Source organism: Pipistrellus hanaki (genome assembly GCF_964339955.1).
Source record: "Pipistrellus hanaki genome assembly, chromosome: 2".
In the NCBI taxonomy this organism is placed as follows: domain Eukaryota; kingdom Metazoa; phylum Chordata; class Mammalia; order Chiroptera; family Vespertilionidae; genus Pipistrellus; species Pipistrellus hanaki.
The window spans coordinates 180,764,961-180,781,901 of record NC_140504.1 but is presented as its reverse complement, the minus strand read 5'-3'; the positions used below and the strand labels follow the sequence as shown (position 1 = coordinate 180,781,901).

The 16,941-nt window shown below is 61.1% G+C and overlaps 2 protein-coding genes across 4 annotated transcripts; one reads left to right on the top strand and one right to left on the bottom strand.

Annotated features, from left to right (window-relative positions):
• The first annotated feature begins 1,128 nt into the window (after window positions 1–1,128).
• Window positions 1,129–9,633, top strand: HPCA (hippocalcin). Of its 3 annotated transcripts, none has more exons than XM_084874379.1 (5): window positions 1,129–1,333; window positions 2,676–2,816; window positions 3,990–4,388; window positions 8,595–8,700; window positions 8,786–9,633. In XM_084874379.1, exons 3-5 carry the CDS (start codon window positions 4,011–4,013, stop codon window positions 8,881–8,883), a joined length of 582 nt encoding a protein of 193 aa, XP_084730505.1. In that variant the 5' UTR covers window positions 1,129–1,333; window positions 2,676–2,816; window positions 3,990–4,010; the 3' UTR covers window positions 8,884–9,633. The 3 variants fall into 3 exon arrangements, with proteins under 3 accessions (XP_084730505.1, XP_084730504.1, XP_084730506.1); XM_084874378.1 differs by lacking the exon at window positions 1,129–1,333 and adding an exon at window positions 1,716–1,764; XM_084874380.1 differs by lacking the exon at window positions 1,129–1,333 and adding an exon at window positions 1,746–1,764 and having other exon boundaries at window positions 2,724–2,816.
• Window positions 9,298–14,235, bottom strand: TMEM54 (transmembrane protein 54). The gene is made up of 6 exons (XM_084874374.1): window positions 14,012–14,235; window positions 12,642–12,835; window positions 10,736–10,795; window positions 10,406–10,594; window positions 10,137–10,271; window positions 9,298–9,861 (listed from the first exon to the last, which is right to left on the bottom strand). Exons 1-6 carry the CDS (start codon window positions 14,025–14,027, stop codon window positions 9,787–9,789), a joined length of 669 nt encoding a protein of 222 aa, XP_084730500.1. The 5' UTR covers window positions 14,028–14,235; the 3' UTR covers window positions 9,298–9,786.
• Between the last annotated feature and the right edge of the window lie 2,706 nt (window positions 14,236–16,941).

Genomic DNA, 16,941 nt, shown 5'->3' with positions numbered 1-16,941 from the left:
TTAGCCTGAGTTGGCCCCTGGCTCCCACCGGGGCGCCCCATCCCCAAAGTCTGTTCCTGACGGAGCCCTGCGCAGGCTGGACCTGGACGCCAGCCCCTCTCCCTGCTCAAAGCCCCGGGCGTGTCCCATCTCATCGGGAATAAAACCTGAAGTCCTGCCGAAACCGGTTTGGCTCAGTGGATAGAGCATCGGCCTGCGGACTGAAAGGTCCCAGGTTCGATTCTGGCCAAGGACATGTACCTTGGTTGCGGGCACGTCCCCAGTAGGGGGTGTGCAGGAGGCAGCTGATCGAAGATTCTCTCTCATCGATGTTTCTAACTCTCTATCCCTCTCTCTTCCTCTCTGTAAAAAAATCAGTAAAATATATTAAAAACAAAACAAAAAAACTTAAAGTCCTGGGCGTGGTCCGAAGCACTGCCAATATCCCAACCCTGCACACCGACCTCCATGTTCCCCCAAAAACCTATTTAATGCACTGTAGGCTTGATTTGTATATCATGTCCATTGCTTTTTAAAAATATGATTTTATTGATTTCAGAGAGGAAGGGAGAGGGAGAGAGATAGAACATCAACGATGAGAGAGAATCATTGATCCGCTGCCTCCTGCACGCAACAACTTGGGGATCGAGCCCGCAACCCAGGTATATATGTGCCCTGACTAGGAATCAAACCGTGGCCTCCTGGTTCATAGGTTGACGCTCAACCACTGAGCCACACTGGCCGGGCTATTGTGTCCATTGTTTACTGTCCACACCTGTAACCCCACTGCCTGGAGCAGTGCCGGGCACAGACTCAGTGCTTGATAAGTAGGTGCAATGAGTGCTTGAGGGCACATGGGTTCACGTCCAAACCTTCCTCTCACTGCTGTCAGACATTGGAAAAGTCGTTCAGCCCAGGTGAACCTCGGTTTCCTCATCTGTGAAGTGGAGACACTAGGGACCACCCCTTAGAGATGGAGAAAGGACAGAATCCGAGCTCAGGATGCAAGGCTTGTTGCTGAGGCTGGGCCTGTGCACCTCAGAACCCGCCAAGCAGGAGAGAGATGGCCCCAGCGCGTACAGGCCCAGGCTGGGAGGGAGGCAGGGGTTTCCTTGAAGGGGGAGGTGAGTGGGAGGAGCTCGTTAGAGCAGGGCTGGAAGGTGGGATTGATTCTGAGGAGATGTGGCGTGTCAGACAGGATACGGGGGTGCACTCTGTTCTCTAAGGCGGAGGTGGGGGAGCGGGCACTGCCCCCTCCCGGAGAACCCTCCGCTCAGTCCCGGGTTGAGGCGCGGGGGCAGCAGGGCAATTAGCGCACCTCCAGGATCCGGATCGACGTGCGGCTCCGCGCCAGGTAGGGATGGGGGATGGCAGTGAGGTGGGGTGGTGGTCGTGGGGGGAGATAATGGGGTGCTTGGGCTTAGGAGAGAGGAGTCTGGGCACTGACCTCTAGCCACCCAGCCAGGCTACCTGATGGAGATGCTGAAAAGATGGACCTCGGTCCCCCTCCCCGGCGGGTGCTCCCTGGTGTTGCGGGGGAGGGGGAGTGGGGAAGTGAGGGCGCCCCCTCCCTCTCCGGGGCAGGGACGGGGGCGGAGGCTGGTCCCGAACCCCCGGGGCTGGCGGGGAGAGGGAGCAGCCGGGACCCCCACCCCAGGGGAGGGCCCGGGCCAGCGCCGCGGGGCGGCTCCCTCGCAGTCCCTCCCCCCGCCCCCCGCCCGCCCTCCGGCGCCTCTGTCGCCGCCGCAGCGCCGCCTCCCTGCGCAGTCGGTGCTCGCGTCGCCGGTGAGTGGGGCCGCTCCGGGCCGGGCTGGGCGCGGGGAGGGGCAGCCGGCGGGAGGGGCCCGTCCAGGGCGGGCTCCGGCCCCGCCGCTCCGCGCCGCCCGGAACCCGCCCTCCGGGGCGCGGGTGCGGGGCGGGGGTCCCGGGGGAGCGCGGAGCTCTCCAGGGTCCTGACCTCCGTGGCCGCTGAGGAGTCTGGCTCCGGCCGCCACGGAGCGCCCCCTCCAGGAGGGGCCGCTCGCCCGGCGCTGGAGGATTGAGGCGGGGGCTCCGGGCAGAGCCGCGGGGAGGTCCGGGGAGGGTCCCCCCGCAGGCTCCTCAGGTCCAGCCGTGAATCCGACCCATTTGGGGGGCTGGGGGTCTATGGGAAACAGCAGAATCTTCTCCCACCGTCATGTCCACGTCCTCACCGGGAGGGGCGGCTCTGAGGGTGCAGGGAAGAAGGGGCACTGGGAGACCGCTCCTGCCCAGCGCATCTGTCTGCCCCCACCCCATGACCCAGTTCCCTGGACCTTGAGGAAGGGACTAGGGGACGCACCCGGCCCCCCAGCTGCAGGCATGTCCCCAGTCCCCTCCCACACACTTGTTCTGCGGGTGCTCGGCTCGGGCAGAGGAGGCAGGTTTGGGAGGGAGGGCGGCCAACTTAGAGAAACACGCACATGAGCCACTGCTGAGGGCGCACACAGGTCCCCAAATGGCCACACAGCACAGCTCCTCTCGCTGTGATGGGTGCATAGCGAGTCACATGCACATGCACAGAGAGGGACTGAAACACATGGGGAGACGCATGCAGCGCAGAAACCCGGGACAGGCATGCATGCCGGCACACACACACTCACACACATGCTCCCCCACATGTGCACAGGGCTTCCTGCAAAGGCGCACACCAGGAACCCCCTCGCCTTGTCTCACAGCCCGGAGCTGGGGAGATCCACCTGCACGTACCCCGCATCTTTGCCCAGAACTGCCTGGCCGTCTCCTCCCCGTGGCTGCCCCCTCGGCCCTCCACACTCTGAGCTCCTGCACCGAGGGGACCTTTCTGGACCAGAGGCAAGGTGAATGCTGGGGGGGCGGGGGGGGGGCTGGCCGCAGGTCTCCCCAGAGGAGGGCCCCATCGTAGGGCTGAGAAGGGCTGCAGGGAGCCGGCGGGCCCATGTGCAGCTGGCCACAGGAGCGGGGTCGGCATGCGAGGTGCTTGTGATGGCATGTGGGATCGTGGGCTGGTATGTTGTGATGGGACAGGTCTGGGGGCTGTGCATGCGTGGTGCCCCGTGTCCTCCCATGTGAGGTGCGGAGCAGAGGGAATGTTGTCCTGTGTGGAGGCACGGTGACCCATGGGTGGGCGTGGGCTGGTAAGTGGCCTGGGACCCAGCACATGGATTTGGTGAGCTGTGTGTCATATGTCAGCATGCATTCATCTGTGTATTGTGCACGAGTCTTGTGGCATCGAGTACATGGAAATCATTTTTATTTACTTAACACTTACCTAGCACTTAGATGTGCGGTCTGAATGCTTCCCATGTATTAACCCTGATGAGGTAAGTGCTACTATCCCCACGTTACAGACGAGGCAGAGAGAGTTTAGGGAAATTGTCCCAGGTCACATTGCCGGGAAGAGGCAGAGCTGGGATTGAGCCCCGGTGGTCTGGCTCCGGAGCCCATCTACCGTATGCCACCCCCGGTTGGGCAAAGCGTGTGGGAGAACAGGCCGGAGGGTGGGCTGCGGGTGTGTTTCGTGGCGATCAGACACCTGTGAGACCATGAGGGGGCCGTGGGGAGGAGGGAGGAGGACTAGAAGGCCGCTCTGCACCCCCCTGGGAGTCAGTCTTGTGACTCCATGGCTGTGTCACTTGGACCAGGTCACCTCACTTCCTTGATCCTGTCTTCTCATCTGTAAAATGGGGCCAATCCCAAGCTTCGCGTTGGGAGGGTGAAGTGGTGCATGTCTGTGCGGGCCCGGTGGCTGGCCCGAGCAGGGCCCTAGTAAATGTCAGCCCCTTCCCGTCTCCAGGCCCCTTCCCTGGGGCAGGGGGAGGTCTGGGGAAACGGTGTGGAGCCTGCCACACAGGCAGGGTGCTGGGTGCAGGCTGTGTGACCGGGGCCAGCTCCTCTCACTGAGTCCCAGAGAGGCTGGGTGTCTGGTGTTTGGGGGCTCCCTGGAGCGGTGTCACGGGACCAGGAGGGCCTGACACCCCCTTCTCCATTCCTTGATTCTCGGGGGGACCTAGGAAGGACTCGGCTCCGTGGCCATGGGCAAGCAGAACAGCAAGCTGCGACCGGAGATGCTGCAGGACCTGCGGGAGAACACGGAGTTCACGGAGCTGGAGCTGCAGGAGTGGTACAAGGGCTTCCTCAAGGACTGCCCCACCGGCATCCTCAACGTGGACGAGTTCAAGAAGATCTACGCCAACTTCTTCCCCTACGGCGACGCCTCCAAGTTCGCCGAGCACGTCTTCCGCACCTTCGACACCAACGGCGACGGCACCATCGACTTCCGGGAGTTCATCATCGCGCTGAGCGTGACCTCGCGCGGCCGCCTGGAGCAGAAGCTCATGTGGGCCTTCAGCATGTACGACCTGGACGGCAACGGCTACATCAGCCGCGAGGAGATGCTGGAGATCGTGCAGGTGGGCCGGGCCCCGGTGCGGTGCAGGGCCCAGCGCGCCCCCACCCTCCTTTAGCCTCTCCGCAGCCCTGCAGGAAGGAGGTAGCAGGTGCTCTCCTTACAGCCCACTGAAAAAGCTCTTGTGGCATCGAGTACGTGGAAATCATTTTTATTTAAAAAGCTCTTTAATTAGGACATATTTTCTAAGTTACAGAAAAGTTGAGGAAACTCCCAGAAACCCTTTAGCCAGGTTCACCCATTAATATTGACCATGATTGCTTTACCACTGTGTATGTGCACGTGTGTGCAATGTTCTGTTGTTCTAAACAGGATCCTTTACCCCCAAATACATCGGGGTGCATTCCCTAAGTCAGGGATATTCTCTTACATAACCCAAATATGAACATCAAAGTCAGGGCATTTAACATAGAAACAGTGCTGCTGTCTGACGTACAGACCATCTTCCAATGCTGCCAAACGTCTTCATGAGACTCTTCTTGCCCTGACCTCCAGCAAAATGCACACTGCATTTTGTTTTCATGTCTCTTCGGTCCCCATTAGCCTGTAACAGCTCTCAGCCTTTCTTTGTCTTTCAAGATTGACATTCCTGCAGAGTACAGGCCAGATATGTTTAATCATTCCTCATTTACTCAAGAGAAAACAGATGCTCAGAGAGGTCAAGACATTTGCTCGAGGCCACACAGCCAGTGAGTGGGCCACCTGGATTCACAGTCCACATTCCATCTGGATCCCCAGCCACAATCCAACTAATTAGTTCAGGGCTCTCTGACAGCCTCATGCATATGGCCACAAGCTCTGTGCATCTTTGCAACGGCCTCGTGAGGCTCAGAGAGGTGAAGTGACTTGCCCAAGGTCACACAGCATATAAGGGGGGTGGGGGTCAAGCTCAAGCTGGCTACCACTCATCTACCTCTTGAAAAGGGTCTGGCTTCCAATTCTGGAGTTGGAATCAACTCTTAGATTGCTCACCTGAAAAATAGGGATGGTGATTCGGATCTTACAGGGAGAATGTAGGGCCTGATAAGAATACCATTTTAATACAAATTGAGTGCGACATGTTAGCTTTATCTCAAAAAGCTTTCAGGGTGTCCATCCCCTCAGTCCAGCACTAAGGCCATCAGGGCTCTGGTTCTATTTTTACTTCTTCGGTTCCTTGTCCTGAGCTCCTGTCTCTCCACCTGGAAAGTGAGGATGTTAACCCTCAAGGCTGCTAGAGGTATGAAGTGGGTGAGGACTCTGGCAGAGGCCCAGCAGACAGCTGGTACTTGGTAAACGTTAGGATTCTCTCCTCTGCACATCCTCTGCTTCAGCCAGAATGGCCTTTTCAACATCCTTGGAGTGTGCCTGGGTAATCCTGCGGCACAGCGCTGCTCCAGCTCCTGCTCCCTTTCCTTCGGCCTCTTTCTTTTCCTCCCTCAGCTCTGCCGACCGCTTCCCACTTCCAGCCCGCCTAGCCCCTGCTGGACTCCTTGGCGTCTCTGTCACTAAGGGCCCAGGCCTGCTCTCTCCAGCTAGAGTAGAACGGGCTGCCTTGGGATGTGGTGGCTCCCTTTGCCTATCAAGAGAGGAAAGCCTTTATGTTTGTCAACGATAAGGTGACCAGATGTCCCACTTTTGGTGGGACCGTCCCAATTTCTAAGAATTTGTCCCGCGTTCTGCAGCGTTTTAAAAAAGTCCCGATTTTTTCCCAAAAATCGGGACTTTTTAAAAATGCCGCGGGACAAATTGTTAAAAATCGGGACGGTCCCGCCTAAAGCGGGACGTCAGGTCATCTTTAGTAAACGATGTCCGTGGGCCGGGCATCAAGTCTCTAGCTGATGGGTCGCGCACGCGGTGAGTTCTGGGGGTTCTGGTGGACAGGTTGAGGTGGCACGAGTGGTGGAGGATTACTGAGGGATCAGGCAGCAGCTGGACACCAACCCATGTGGAGGGGTGTTCACGTTTGAACACTCGGTGTGGTTGCACTGGTATATACTGATAAGTCTCAGCCCTGCTGGAGGCGCCAGCCAGTCCCCTCCTCGGGCATCCTCAGGCCAGCCTGGCTGGCCTCTGCTGTCTGGGCCCCGGTTTCCCTCGCAAAGCCCGTCCATCAGCCCCAGAGGCCGGCGCAGACAGAGCTGGGCAGGCCCCGGTGCCTGATTAATTACCAGTCAGCTCCAGGGAAACAGTGAGTGAGCAGCAATGCCAGACAATTAATTAGGAGGAGAGGCGTCACAAGGGGGCGCTCACCGGGTCCTTCCCAGGACCCTGTCCTGTGGTCAGGAGGTGAGCACACCAAAAGGGAAGAAACTGCATTGGGCTGCTTGGGGCTCCCACTCCGGTGGGCAGGCCACGCTGCCCAGCTTGGGGACAGGGTTGTAAAGGTGGCATCTGGGAACTCAGGGGACAGACGTTCAGGGAAGAACTGAGGATGTGGTGGATGAGTAACAATGAGTATACAAGCTGCTGTTGACTACTTACTCTAGCCAGTCCCTGTTCTATACACATGATCTCATTTAATCCGTTAGACAGTCCTCACCGGGGAGATATGACTACCCCATTTCACAGGCGAGGAAACTGAGGCTCACAGGGGTTCAGTACTTGTCTAAGGCTATCTAGGGAGTGATTGGTGGAGACAGGACGCCACTCCAGATCCAGCTTACGTCAAAGCCCCCGCTGGTCACCACCACCCCACAAGCATCTATCTCTCCAGCAACTAAGAGGAAGCGGGTTCTAATCTGGTCTCGGCCATTAATTCCCGTTCTGAGCCTCTATTTCTCATCTGGAAAATAGGAATAAAGTACCTGACACATACATGGAAGCTGGTGTTAGTGTCCAGGCAGAGGCTGTCAATGCCGGGAAACCTGGAAGGTGCAGGTGTGTTTAGCTGTGGCAGAATCACCTGCCGGGGGAGGCCTGATAGTGGAGGGGTCAGAGGGACCAGATTGTAAAAACTCTGAATGCCAAGGGCCAATGGCTTGGACTTGGTACAGAGGGCAGTGGGAGGTGCCAAGGCTTTCAAAAGGGAAGTTCCTGCCAGGCGCCGGGCATTGTGCTAAGCTCTGGGGATATGGGCACTTCGCTAGGTGTCCACGGTCCTTATTTGTATGTCGGGGACTCGGAACAATCCAACAAAGGCGGTGTCCCCAAAGGAAAAGCCCAGGAGGCTCCATGCCAGCATCCGGGCCCTGACCTGCCTGGATCAGAGGACTCCCTGAGCCAGCGCCATGCAAGCTGAGCCGCAGGGAGTGGGAAGCAGCAGAAGAAGCGTGGGGCAGCATCCAGAAGGCGCTGAGAGCACGGCAGGTCTGGAGGGAGGCCTGTGGATGACTGGGGAGAGGGGGCGGCCCGCTGGGCCGGGGATGTGGTGTGGGAGATCTGTGTTTAGAAAGAGCTCTCAGAGGGAGGCAGCGTGGGGGGGACAGACCCAGGGAAACGAGGCTGGAGGAGACCAGTGTGGAGGCTGAAGCCGGATCTGAGGCAGGATACATGGCGTGGTATGGGCGAAGGGAAGCAGGTTTCTTGGAGGTGGTTTCAGTAGCAAAAAGCTGGAAGGTTGGGACGATCGGTCCGCTCCTGGAGCCCATCCCACCGGCCAAGCCCCACGTGCTCTGCGTGCTTTTAGCGCAAAAACCCTCGTGGGTGTGCCTCGGGGCTCCTGCACGTGGGCGACTGCTGCCTAGAGTCCAGGCTGTCCCCGCCCCCGGCAGATGCTCATTTGCGTTTATTTGCATAACATCCCCCGCCCCCTCCGGGCCCTGCAGCCTCCGGCCTTCCAGCCCTCAGGGCGGCCCAGCGCCCCCTGCCGGCCACAGCGGGTACCGCAGCACAGTGCCGCCGGCTCAGCCCAATTCCCTCTGTCCGCTGCCCTGCTCGGGCGCCCGGAGCTTCCAGAAACAGCGCTAAAATCGTGCTTACCTGCAGCCCGATGTCTTCCAACATCTCAGCTCACCCCCTGCACTCAGCTACCCCCAAATTCCCGCCGCGGTCTTTGGAAATGCATGTCCCTCTGTCGGCAGTTCCTCTGGCACCCAGCGCTCCCGGGAACTCGGTCAGGGCCTCGCCTGCAGACCCCTCTCCTGGGACACCTTCCCAGACACTCCTTCCCGGCCCCCCATCCCCCGGTTCCCCGCGCCCCCGTGACCCCCTCTGGGGGCGTTTCTGAAGGTTGGAGTGGGGGGTGCTCAGGCAGCCTCCTCTCACTCCCGCCTTCCCCTCCGACCCCCAGGCCATTTACAAGATGGTTTCGTCGGTGATGAAGATGCCGGAGGACGAGTCGACCCCAGAGAAGAGGACTGAGAAGATCTTCCGGCAGATGGACACGAATAACGACGGTGAGGGCCGGGGCGGGCGCCTCCCCCCCCCTCCCCCGGGCCCTGCCCCCCTTGGCCTCCCCAGACACTGTCCCTCTCTCTGCAGGCAAGCTGTCCCTGGAGGAGTTCATCCGCGGCGCCAAGAGCGACCCGTCCATCGTGCGGCTGCTGCAGTGCGACCCCAGCAGCGCCTCCCAGTTCTGAGCGCGGAGCCGGGTCCCCTCCTCCCGCCCTCGCCGGCCACCCCGGCTCCCCGCTTCCGCTCCCCTGTGTCTCTCCAGGCTGGGGGTCCGATGGGCCTCCCCTCCCGCCCCCGGGGTCTGCACTCTGCGGGGAGCCTATGGAAAAGGAAACCTGCCGTCCTCCCCAGGCCCAAGCAAGCCGTTAGCGCCCCCCAATGCCAGAGGCCAAGGGAGACAGGCCCTGGCGTGGTCTTCCCCTCCGAGCTGGCCTTCTCCTACCTAGATCTTAGAATTTCCACCCTCCTCCCTCCTAACCACACGCACAGCTCCGAGGCCAGCCTGCCCTCCCCCAGCCAACCCCGGGCAGCTCCCCCTCCCCCGCCCCCTCCCCGGGAGGCCTCAGCCCGGGTGGAGAGCGGTGGAACCCGGGCCCAGGTGCGGAGCCAGGCTTTTTATTGGGAGGGGAGAGCAGGATGGGGGGGGGGGGGGGGGATAAGGAAGAAGCTTCCCTTCCTGCTGCAGCTTCTGTTGGCTGGAGGCCAAGCTGCAAAAGGAAAACCTCCCAATCCCAGGAGCCCCTGCCTGCCTTTCCGCACGTGGATGAACACAGGCCCGCAGACACAGGGGCAGACACTCCTAACTGCCCCCCCTTCCCCGCCCCCATCCTGCGTGGGAAAGCACGGGCCCCGCCGAGCCCCTCCCCTGCTGCATGCCTCCGCCGAGTGTCTCTGTTCTTTTTAATAACTTCGGAATAAAGTCTCACTTCAGTGCAGAGTCTGGGTGGCTGGGGCGGGGTTCACAATCCCCACCCCGGCCGGGAACGGCCCCTGAGCCCTCACGGGCCAGCTCAGGAGTCCTGGCTGGACACAGTGCAGGTGTGGCTGTGGGACCCCGTGCTCAGGGGGCGTGGCTGAGGCAGCCGCTGTCAGAGGGTCAGCGGGGCGGAGCTGGGGCCGCCCATCAGGTCATGGCTCTCCACGGGCTCCGGGCTCTCCGGCATCTGTGGGGGACAGACAGGCTGTGGATCTGGGTCTGGGTCTCCTTGGAGAGCCCCCAATTCGAGCCCAGATGCACTCCCCACCCCCCAAGTCCTGGGCCTTGGGTGGACCAGGAGCCAGCCGGGGACTTAGCTGGGAGATCTCCCTTTGGTCCTGGGGAGAACACTGTCGCCCCAGTTCTCAAGCGGGAACCCCATGCAGAGGGATGGGGGCTGCCCAGCAGGGACTCCCAGAAAAGGAGGGGCGTCAAGGCCGCGGAGGGGCGGGCAGGCCTTACCATGTGGTGGCTGCTTTTCCCCCACCAGGGCCGCAGTTCCAGCAGCTGGTGGGCGAGCTGAGAGCACCGCACGGCAAACACGCTCTCGGCCACGCAGAACACGAGGGAGATGCCCCAGAGGCACAGGCTGGAGCTCTGCGGGACACAGGGGCAGAGGCGGCCACGGGGGTTGGGGGTGGGTGGGCGAGGCTCCAGGAACCCTTCCCACCGCTGATGAGCACTTGGACGGCACCCCCCCACTCCCCCCCCCCCCAGGCTTAAGCACTCACGTAAATGCGCGTGGGGTCGAAGGGGCAGTCGGGGGCCAGGGCCAGCAGTTCCGGGTTCTCAAAAGTGCAGGCGGCCAGCAGCGCCCGGCCCTGGGTGGCAAAGGTCACGGCGATGGAGGCCAAGAGCCCGAGCGCGCAGGTCAGAGAGAGGAGGGCACAGGCCACACTCGAACTGAAGACGGCCCAGCGCTGGGAGGAGAGGCCACCGGTCAATGGAGGTCAGGCTCCACCCCACACGGGCAGGCCTGGCCCCCACGGGGTCAGCTCACCCCCTCCAAGCAGGCCAGGCCCCTCCCTCCCCTAAGCCCCGCCCCAGGAGGCGCCACCTACCAGGGGGATGCTGGGGAGGTAGCGTGACAACACGATGGCGGCGATGCCCGAGGTGATGACCTGTGGGGAGACTCCGGTCAGCCCTGACCCTCCTGCCGGAGGAGAGCGGGCAGTGAGGTCAGGGCCCCCGCAGGTGAGGCTCCCACCGATGCCAGCCGGAGCCCGCCCACCTCCTCCCCTGCCGAGCCCTGGCCTTGTGACTTCGATCTGCATGGAGGCGCTGCCCCCGGGGAATGTTTCCAAAGCACAATCGCTTCCTGCCTACAACCTGCCATGGCTCCCCACTGCCCAGCGCTGTGTGTCTCAGACAGGGACCTGTGGATCCCGGGCCGCAGGGCCATGCGCCAGGATATGTCTGACTCGCCTCCCCGGAGTGGAAGAGATTTGGGAAGAAACGCAGTAACTAGGCTGTCAAGGAACTAAAAACAAAAGAAACAAATCAGGGCGCTTTATGGAGAATTCACAATCCTAGGAGCACGTTATCTCAGGCTCTCGGTGACCTGGCCTCCGTCCCAGCGGCAGCTCAGCCCCACCCTGCCAAGTCTCTCCTCACTGCCCCGGATGTGGGCACCCACACAGCCTGCTGAGGACGCGGTCCACTCAGCCCCGGAGCTGGCTGTGTGAGCCCCCAGCTGCCCCCGGGTCTTCGGGGCCCCCCTCAGCCAGCTTCCCTCCTGAGCTCCTCACTGCACCAGGCAGGGGCTGCACCCACAGGAGGCATCACGGGCGTCCAGCAGCGTCTTTAGTTCCCTGTGCAGCCGTGAGCAGGTGCCCCAGCCCCTCTGGGCTAAGGCCTGCTCTGCAGGATGAGCTTATGGAAAAGACGCCGGCTTTGGTGTCACACATTGTGTCACATCCAGCGTGGCCTCTTTGCTTTAGCTGGAGTCTCTGGTTTCCCCCGGTCGGGATAATAATGGCCCCATTTGCTGAGAACAGTGAGAATTACATGAGGAAATGAGGGTGAAGCGGAAGGGGTCCATCCTTGGAGCCATAACCCTGAGCTCACGGCCTCCCTTGCCTTCCATCCAGGCTGGTGAGAGGAAAACACGCCAGTCCTAGTAATGGCTCAGCCCGTCCCGCTGACTGTGCTCCCCTCGCTGGGCGGGCCGAGCTTCCCCAGGCAGGGGAGGGAGCAGGCGGGCAGGGGGAAATAAGTCCCTTAGCCAGGAGGAGGCAGGGAAGGGCCTGGTGCTGTGGCCTCCTCCGTTACTAGGCGGGGAAGAACTTGAGAATACCGGGCTCCTTCATTCACGTATTCATCAAACGGGTCCTGATCTCCGGTGTATCCTGGCCACCATTTGCCCAGGACTTAGCGTGGACCAGGCCTCATGCTGAGCTTCTGATGCCTGGCTTTTCAGTGTCTCCAGAGCAGATCTGAGCTGCTCCCGCCCCCATCCCTGTGCATCTGCCATTCTGTGCTTGGAATGCTCTCCCAGCTTCCTCCACCACCTGCTGGCCACACACGTGGGCGATGGCAAATGCACCCTATCTTGGAATTCCTGCTCGTCCGTCAGGACCCAGCTCAGGGGCGTCCACCTGGGCGAGGCCTCCTGAGCCCCCTCCGGCTGAGCGGACGCTCCTCCCTCCGTCCAATGGCGTCTTGTCATGATAGCAACCGCCCCCGCTCCCAGTGGTGAGGTTGAGCGTGTGTCAGCCACTGTGCCCGCACTTCCTGTGGACGATCCCGGTCGGTGCTCAGGAGGACCCTGTGTGGTGGACGCTGTTACGAGCCCACTTTGCAGACGAGGAGGCCGAGGTAAAGAGGCCGAGCGGCTGGTGCGGTTGGTCAGTTGCGGAGCAGGGGGAGTGCTCGGGCTCTCTACGTGCCGTCCGGGCTCCGGGCGGAGACTCCTCGAAAAGCTTTGGGCCCCCGCCAGCCCCGCCAGCCCCGCCCCGCCGGGCATACCAGGAGGGCGGAGATGACGGAGAGGATGTTGACCACGCAGTACTGCAGCGCCACGGCGTCGTGGGGGGCGGCCACGTAGCGCAGCACCGTGCCGTGGAGCAGGGCTGCCGCGATGAAGCTCACGTGGCCCAGCACCACCAGCACCAGCCCCGTCTTCATCAGCACCTTCCGGAAGTCACCCACACTCAGGCCGCCTGCGGGGGACAGTGCGTCAGGGCCATGCGGGCGGCTCGTCCTGCCCTGTTCTCGGGGACCCTGTGCCAACAGGCCGTTCCCGGGAGTCAGGGAGGGATGGGGCCATCCAGGCACAGACACTCTGTGACCCTGCACCAGCCGCTCCTCCGGGGCCCCATCACTCCTGTGTGAACGCGGAGGGCTTGGTCTGGCTGCTCTGAGGACCCAGAGGCTGCAGGACCCCTTGGAGCGGGAGTGGGAGCGGGAGCTGGATCGGCTGTGGGAGAGTCAGAGGGAGGTGACAGGCTGCACAGGCATGTGGGACTGGAATGGCGTCGGGCAGATTAACTGCTCGTCAAACAGGAAGGGGCACAGCAGCTTGGTCCCAGGGCCCTGACCCACCTCGCTGCATCCACCCACCCACCTGCAACCCAGATACCACTGGTCCTGAGCCGGCCTTGGCATCAGGGATAAACAACAGCAGGATCCCAGGCCCAAGCCTTCGGTCAGACTGGAGGCACCACCTCAGGGCCATGCCGGGAGCACCGAGCAGAGAGTCTGGGGCACGCCCCGGCTTCTGTGTTTCCAAGCCACCATGCTCGGAGCACTTAGCCTGGTTGGCATCCTGGCAGGCACCTTACTCTCAGAGCTCCTTTATGCTCACGGTGGTCCTGAGGAGGGGCTGCCACCCCGTGTTACAGCTGAGGAAGCTGAGGACCACAGGTCTCTCGGACTCCCCAGGTGTGCCTGATGCCCAGAGCCCGGGAGCGGGCAGGGGGCACAGCCACCCCACTGCTCTAGGGTCCTGTTTGCCATGGTCCTGCCCTCCCAGCCCGGGTGGGGAGCCCCGGGAATGGACGTGGGAACACTGGGCCGGGCGAGGAGGCGGAAGGCAGGCGCCTCTGGCTCAGAGCTCCCAGGCCCGGATTTCCTCCCTGGCTTCCTCTGGACGAGGGGGGTGCTCTCTCCTCGGCCTGGGGGGGAGGGGTCCCCTCCTCCGCAGGAGAGGGAGGTGGGGAGAGGCCGGAGGGGCTCGGACCAGATGCCAGCATCCCTCCCATCCCCGCGGGCACAGCTCAGGCCGGCGCCCCGCGCCCTGCGGAGAAGCGGCCCGGACTCCGGCTCCCCGCTCCCCGGACAGCGCTCCGCCCCGCGCAGCCTCGGGGTTCGGGGCCCGGGCGCACCCCGCGGCTCACCCAGGCGCAGGCACATCTCGGCTCCCGCGCGGTCCCCGCGGCGGCTCAGCGGGGCTCCGGGCGCTGCGGGCGGCCCGGGGGCTGCGCTGCCATCCTGCTCGGTGCCCGCCGCGCGCCCATCCGCGCCCACTTCCCGCCGGAGCTGGGCCGCCGCCTCCTTCCCGTCACCCCCCGGGCGCCGGCCCCTCCCGGGAGGCCCGGCCGGCGCATCCGGCCGGTCAGACCGGCTGGGCAGCCTCCCCGGCCCGCCCGCTGAGTCACGGCGCCGGCCCCGCCCGCCCGCCCCGCGCACTGAGCTCAGTGCACTGTAGCTGGGCTGGTAAAGTCCCTACTGTGTGCTCCTGCCAGGGCTGCACTTTGTAAAGGGTCTCTAGAGAGTTTTCAAAGCATTTTCTTTTTCTTTTTTTCTTTTAAATATATTTTATTGATTGTTTCTCAGAGAGGAAGAGAGAGATAGTGAGCTAGAAACATCCATGAGAGAGAAGCATCGATCAGCTGCCTCTTGCACAACCCCAACTGGGGTTGTGCCCGCAACCAAGGTACATGCCCTTGACCGGAATCGAACCTGGGACTTTTCAGTCCGCAGGCCACGCTCTATCCACTGAGCCGAACTGGGTTTGGCTCAAAGCATTTTCTTATTTAATCTCACCACGAGCTTAGGGGGCAGACATTACTATCCCTGTAGACAGAGGTCAACAGGCCAGAACAGAAGAGAAAGCAATTGCCCAGGGTCACCCTAAGGGCAGACCCTGTCCTGCACCCACTGCTGTGTGCCTCATTCTCTGGGAAGAAGAAAGAGGATCCCAGCCTTCACCCTGATCACGATAACCAGCCAATATGCACACGACCCCCTCTCCCGCTCCCACGCTCCTCTGAGCTCCTTTCCATCTGCAGAGTGGGCACCACCGAAGCGGGGGCGGCCTGGTGACAGCTGTACCAGCGCCGACTGCGTGCCCTGCGCATTGGCACCTGGGTCAGCACACCCAGGGCCTCTGGAGAGCGAAGGGAGCGCAGGGACCCCACAGGAGGGGGTGGGGCCCTCTGGCCGGGCCTGGAGGCCCCTGCGACGTCACAGGCCACACAGTCAGCGGTGCTCCCGTCAGGCAGGCGCCGTCTGAAGGGGGACGGTGCCGGAGGTGCAGGTGGAGGAAAGTGTGTGAGGGGAGAGAGGGGGACAGTTCCCAAGCCCTCGGCTGGCATCGGGATGCTGGCGTCCCTGTGGACGGCCTCCTCCGAGGGCGGCTGGGCAGGACTGGTCTGTGTGGTAAACGGTCCCACACCTGTGCTGGTGACCCAGCAAACCACGTCCAGGTCTTCGCCCCAGAGGGCAAAGGGACACATGCCTCTGAGGATGCTTAGGGACAAGTTGTTCTAACAGCAAGTTACAGCACTAACACGGCAACCAAGAGAGGTACGGCTGGGTCAGTCCTGAGAGGGAAAGATTGTCACGTTTTACAGAGGAGAAAAGTGAGGCAGAAGGTAAAGGGCTCTTCGGAGACCGCCCAGCACACATCAGCGGTAGAGCTGAGACTTGAATCAGGCCTAACTGTGAAGGCAGCCCTGACTTCTTCTTCTTTTTTTAAAAAAAATATTTTATTGATTTTTCACAGAGAGGAAGGGAGAGGGATAAAGAGCTAGAAACATCGATGTGAGAGAAGCATCGACCAGCTGCCTCCTGCACACCCCCTACTGGGGATGTGCCCACAACCACGATAACAGTCCGCAGGCCACGCTCTATCCACTGAGCCAAACTGGTTTCGGCAGCCCTGACGTCTGAGTGTGGCTGGGGACAGTGGGGAGCCGTAGCCCCAGGAGTGGGCCTGTTTTCTGGGCCCCGAGAAGGGAGTTCTGTCCCCTTGTTTCTCCCGACACAGTTCCTGGCCAGGGCCCGGCCTTCGCCGCCTGAAGTTATTGCTGCTTCTCTTCCTTATTGCCCATTGGTCAAAGTCCACTAGTCCGCGCCGCCCAGCGCCCCTGGCCTTGGCCCCACCCCTCTGCACACTGGCCTTGGGCTCCAGGAAGAACCCCAGGCCAGAGCTCTCTGGTCACCTGTCCTCTACCAACTGCCTGGACACACTGGCAGCTCACTGTCCTTCCCTGGGCCTCAGTTTCCCCATCTGTCACATAGAGATAATGATTGCCTTTCCTGCCTCCCAGATGCTGGAGGCATAACGCTTTGAGGGATGTGAGAATGGATTGGAACCTCGCCAGAGAAATAGCAGGAGTCGTTCTCTCTCTTCCTGGAACATTTAACAGCCAGGTATGGCACAGACTGCAGGCTGGGTCTGCCCAGGGCTGCTCTGCAAGGGTGGCGGTCCAGGCTTCTGTCCCTGTGCACCCCCCCTCCCCCGACCCTAAAAAAGGCCTCTCCCCAGTACAGGACAGTTCCTCCATGTGATTAAAACAGTCCCCACAAACCCTACCCTATTCCAATGTAGATATAGGTGTACATGCGCACAGAGCTGAAAGCCAGCTGATCATGCCTGTCTGAGAAGAGGAGGTGGTCAACGGGGACTTTTATGTGTTTACAATGAGAGATTCTGGATGGTGTGAATGGGGGCGTTGGTTATTGTTTGTATTTTTTATACCTTTTACATTTCTTAAAAAAAAAAAAAAAAAGCTCAGCCGAAACCGGTTTGGCTCAGTGGATAGAGCGTTGGTCTGCGAACTGAAAGGTCCCGGGTTCGATTCCGGTCAGGGGCATGTACATTGGTTGCGGGCGCATCCCCCGTTAGGGTGTGTGCAGGAGGCAGCTGGTCGATGTTTCTCTCTCAACGATGTTTCTAGCTCTCTGTCCCTCTCCATTCCTCTCTGTAAAAAAAAAAAAAAAAAAAAAAAAAAAATCAATAAAATATATTAAAAAAAAAGTTCATTGTAGAAAATTTGAGGGGCCAACAGGAAAGTATAAAGAAGAAATCAGAACTACCCAC

What these genes read in the sequence shown, in the direction of transcription:
- TMEM54 (XM_084874374.1), bottom strand. An exon ending in ACCTCCCCAGCATCCCCCTG is followed by an intron (nt 10,595 to 10,735) that starts GTAGGTGGCGCC and finishes CTCTCCTCCCAG; the next exon opens with CGCTGGGCCGTCTTCAGTTC. An exon ending in GGAAAAGCAGCCACCACATG is followed by an intron (nt 9,862 to 10,136) that starts GTAAGGCCTGCC and finishes TGTCCCCCACAG; the next exon opens with ATGCCGGAGAGCCCGGAGCC.
- HPCA (XM_084874379.1), top strand. Translation starts at nt 4,011, where the DNA reads ATGGGCAAGCAGAACAGCAAGCTGCGACCGGAGATGCTGCAGGACCTG. An exon ending in AGATGCTGGAGATCGTGCAG is followed by an intron (nt 4,389 to 8,594) that starts GTGGGCCGGGCC and finishes TCCGACCCCCAG; the next exon opens with GCCATTTACAAGATGGTTTC. An exon ending in GATGGACACGAATAACGACG is followed by an intron (nt 8,701 to 8,785) that starts GTGAGGGCCGGG and finishes CTCTCTCTGCAG; the next exon opens with GCAAGCTGTCCCTGGAGGAG.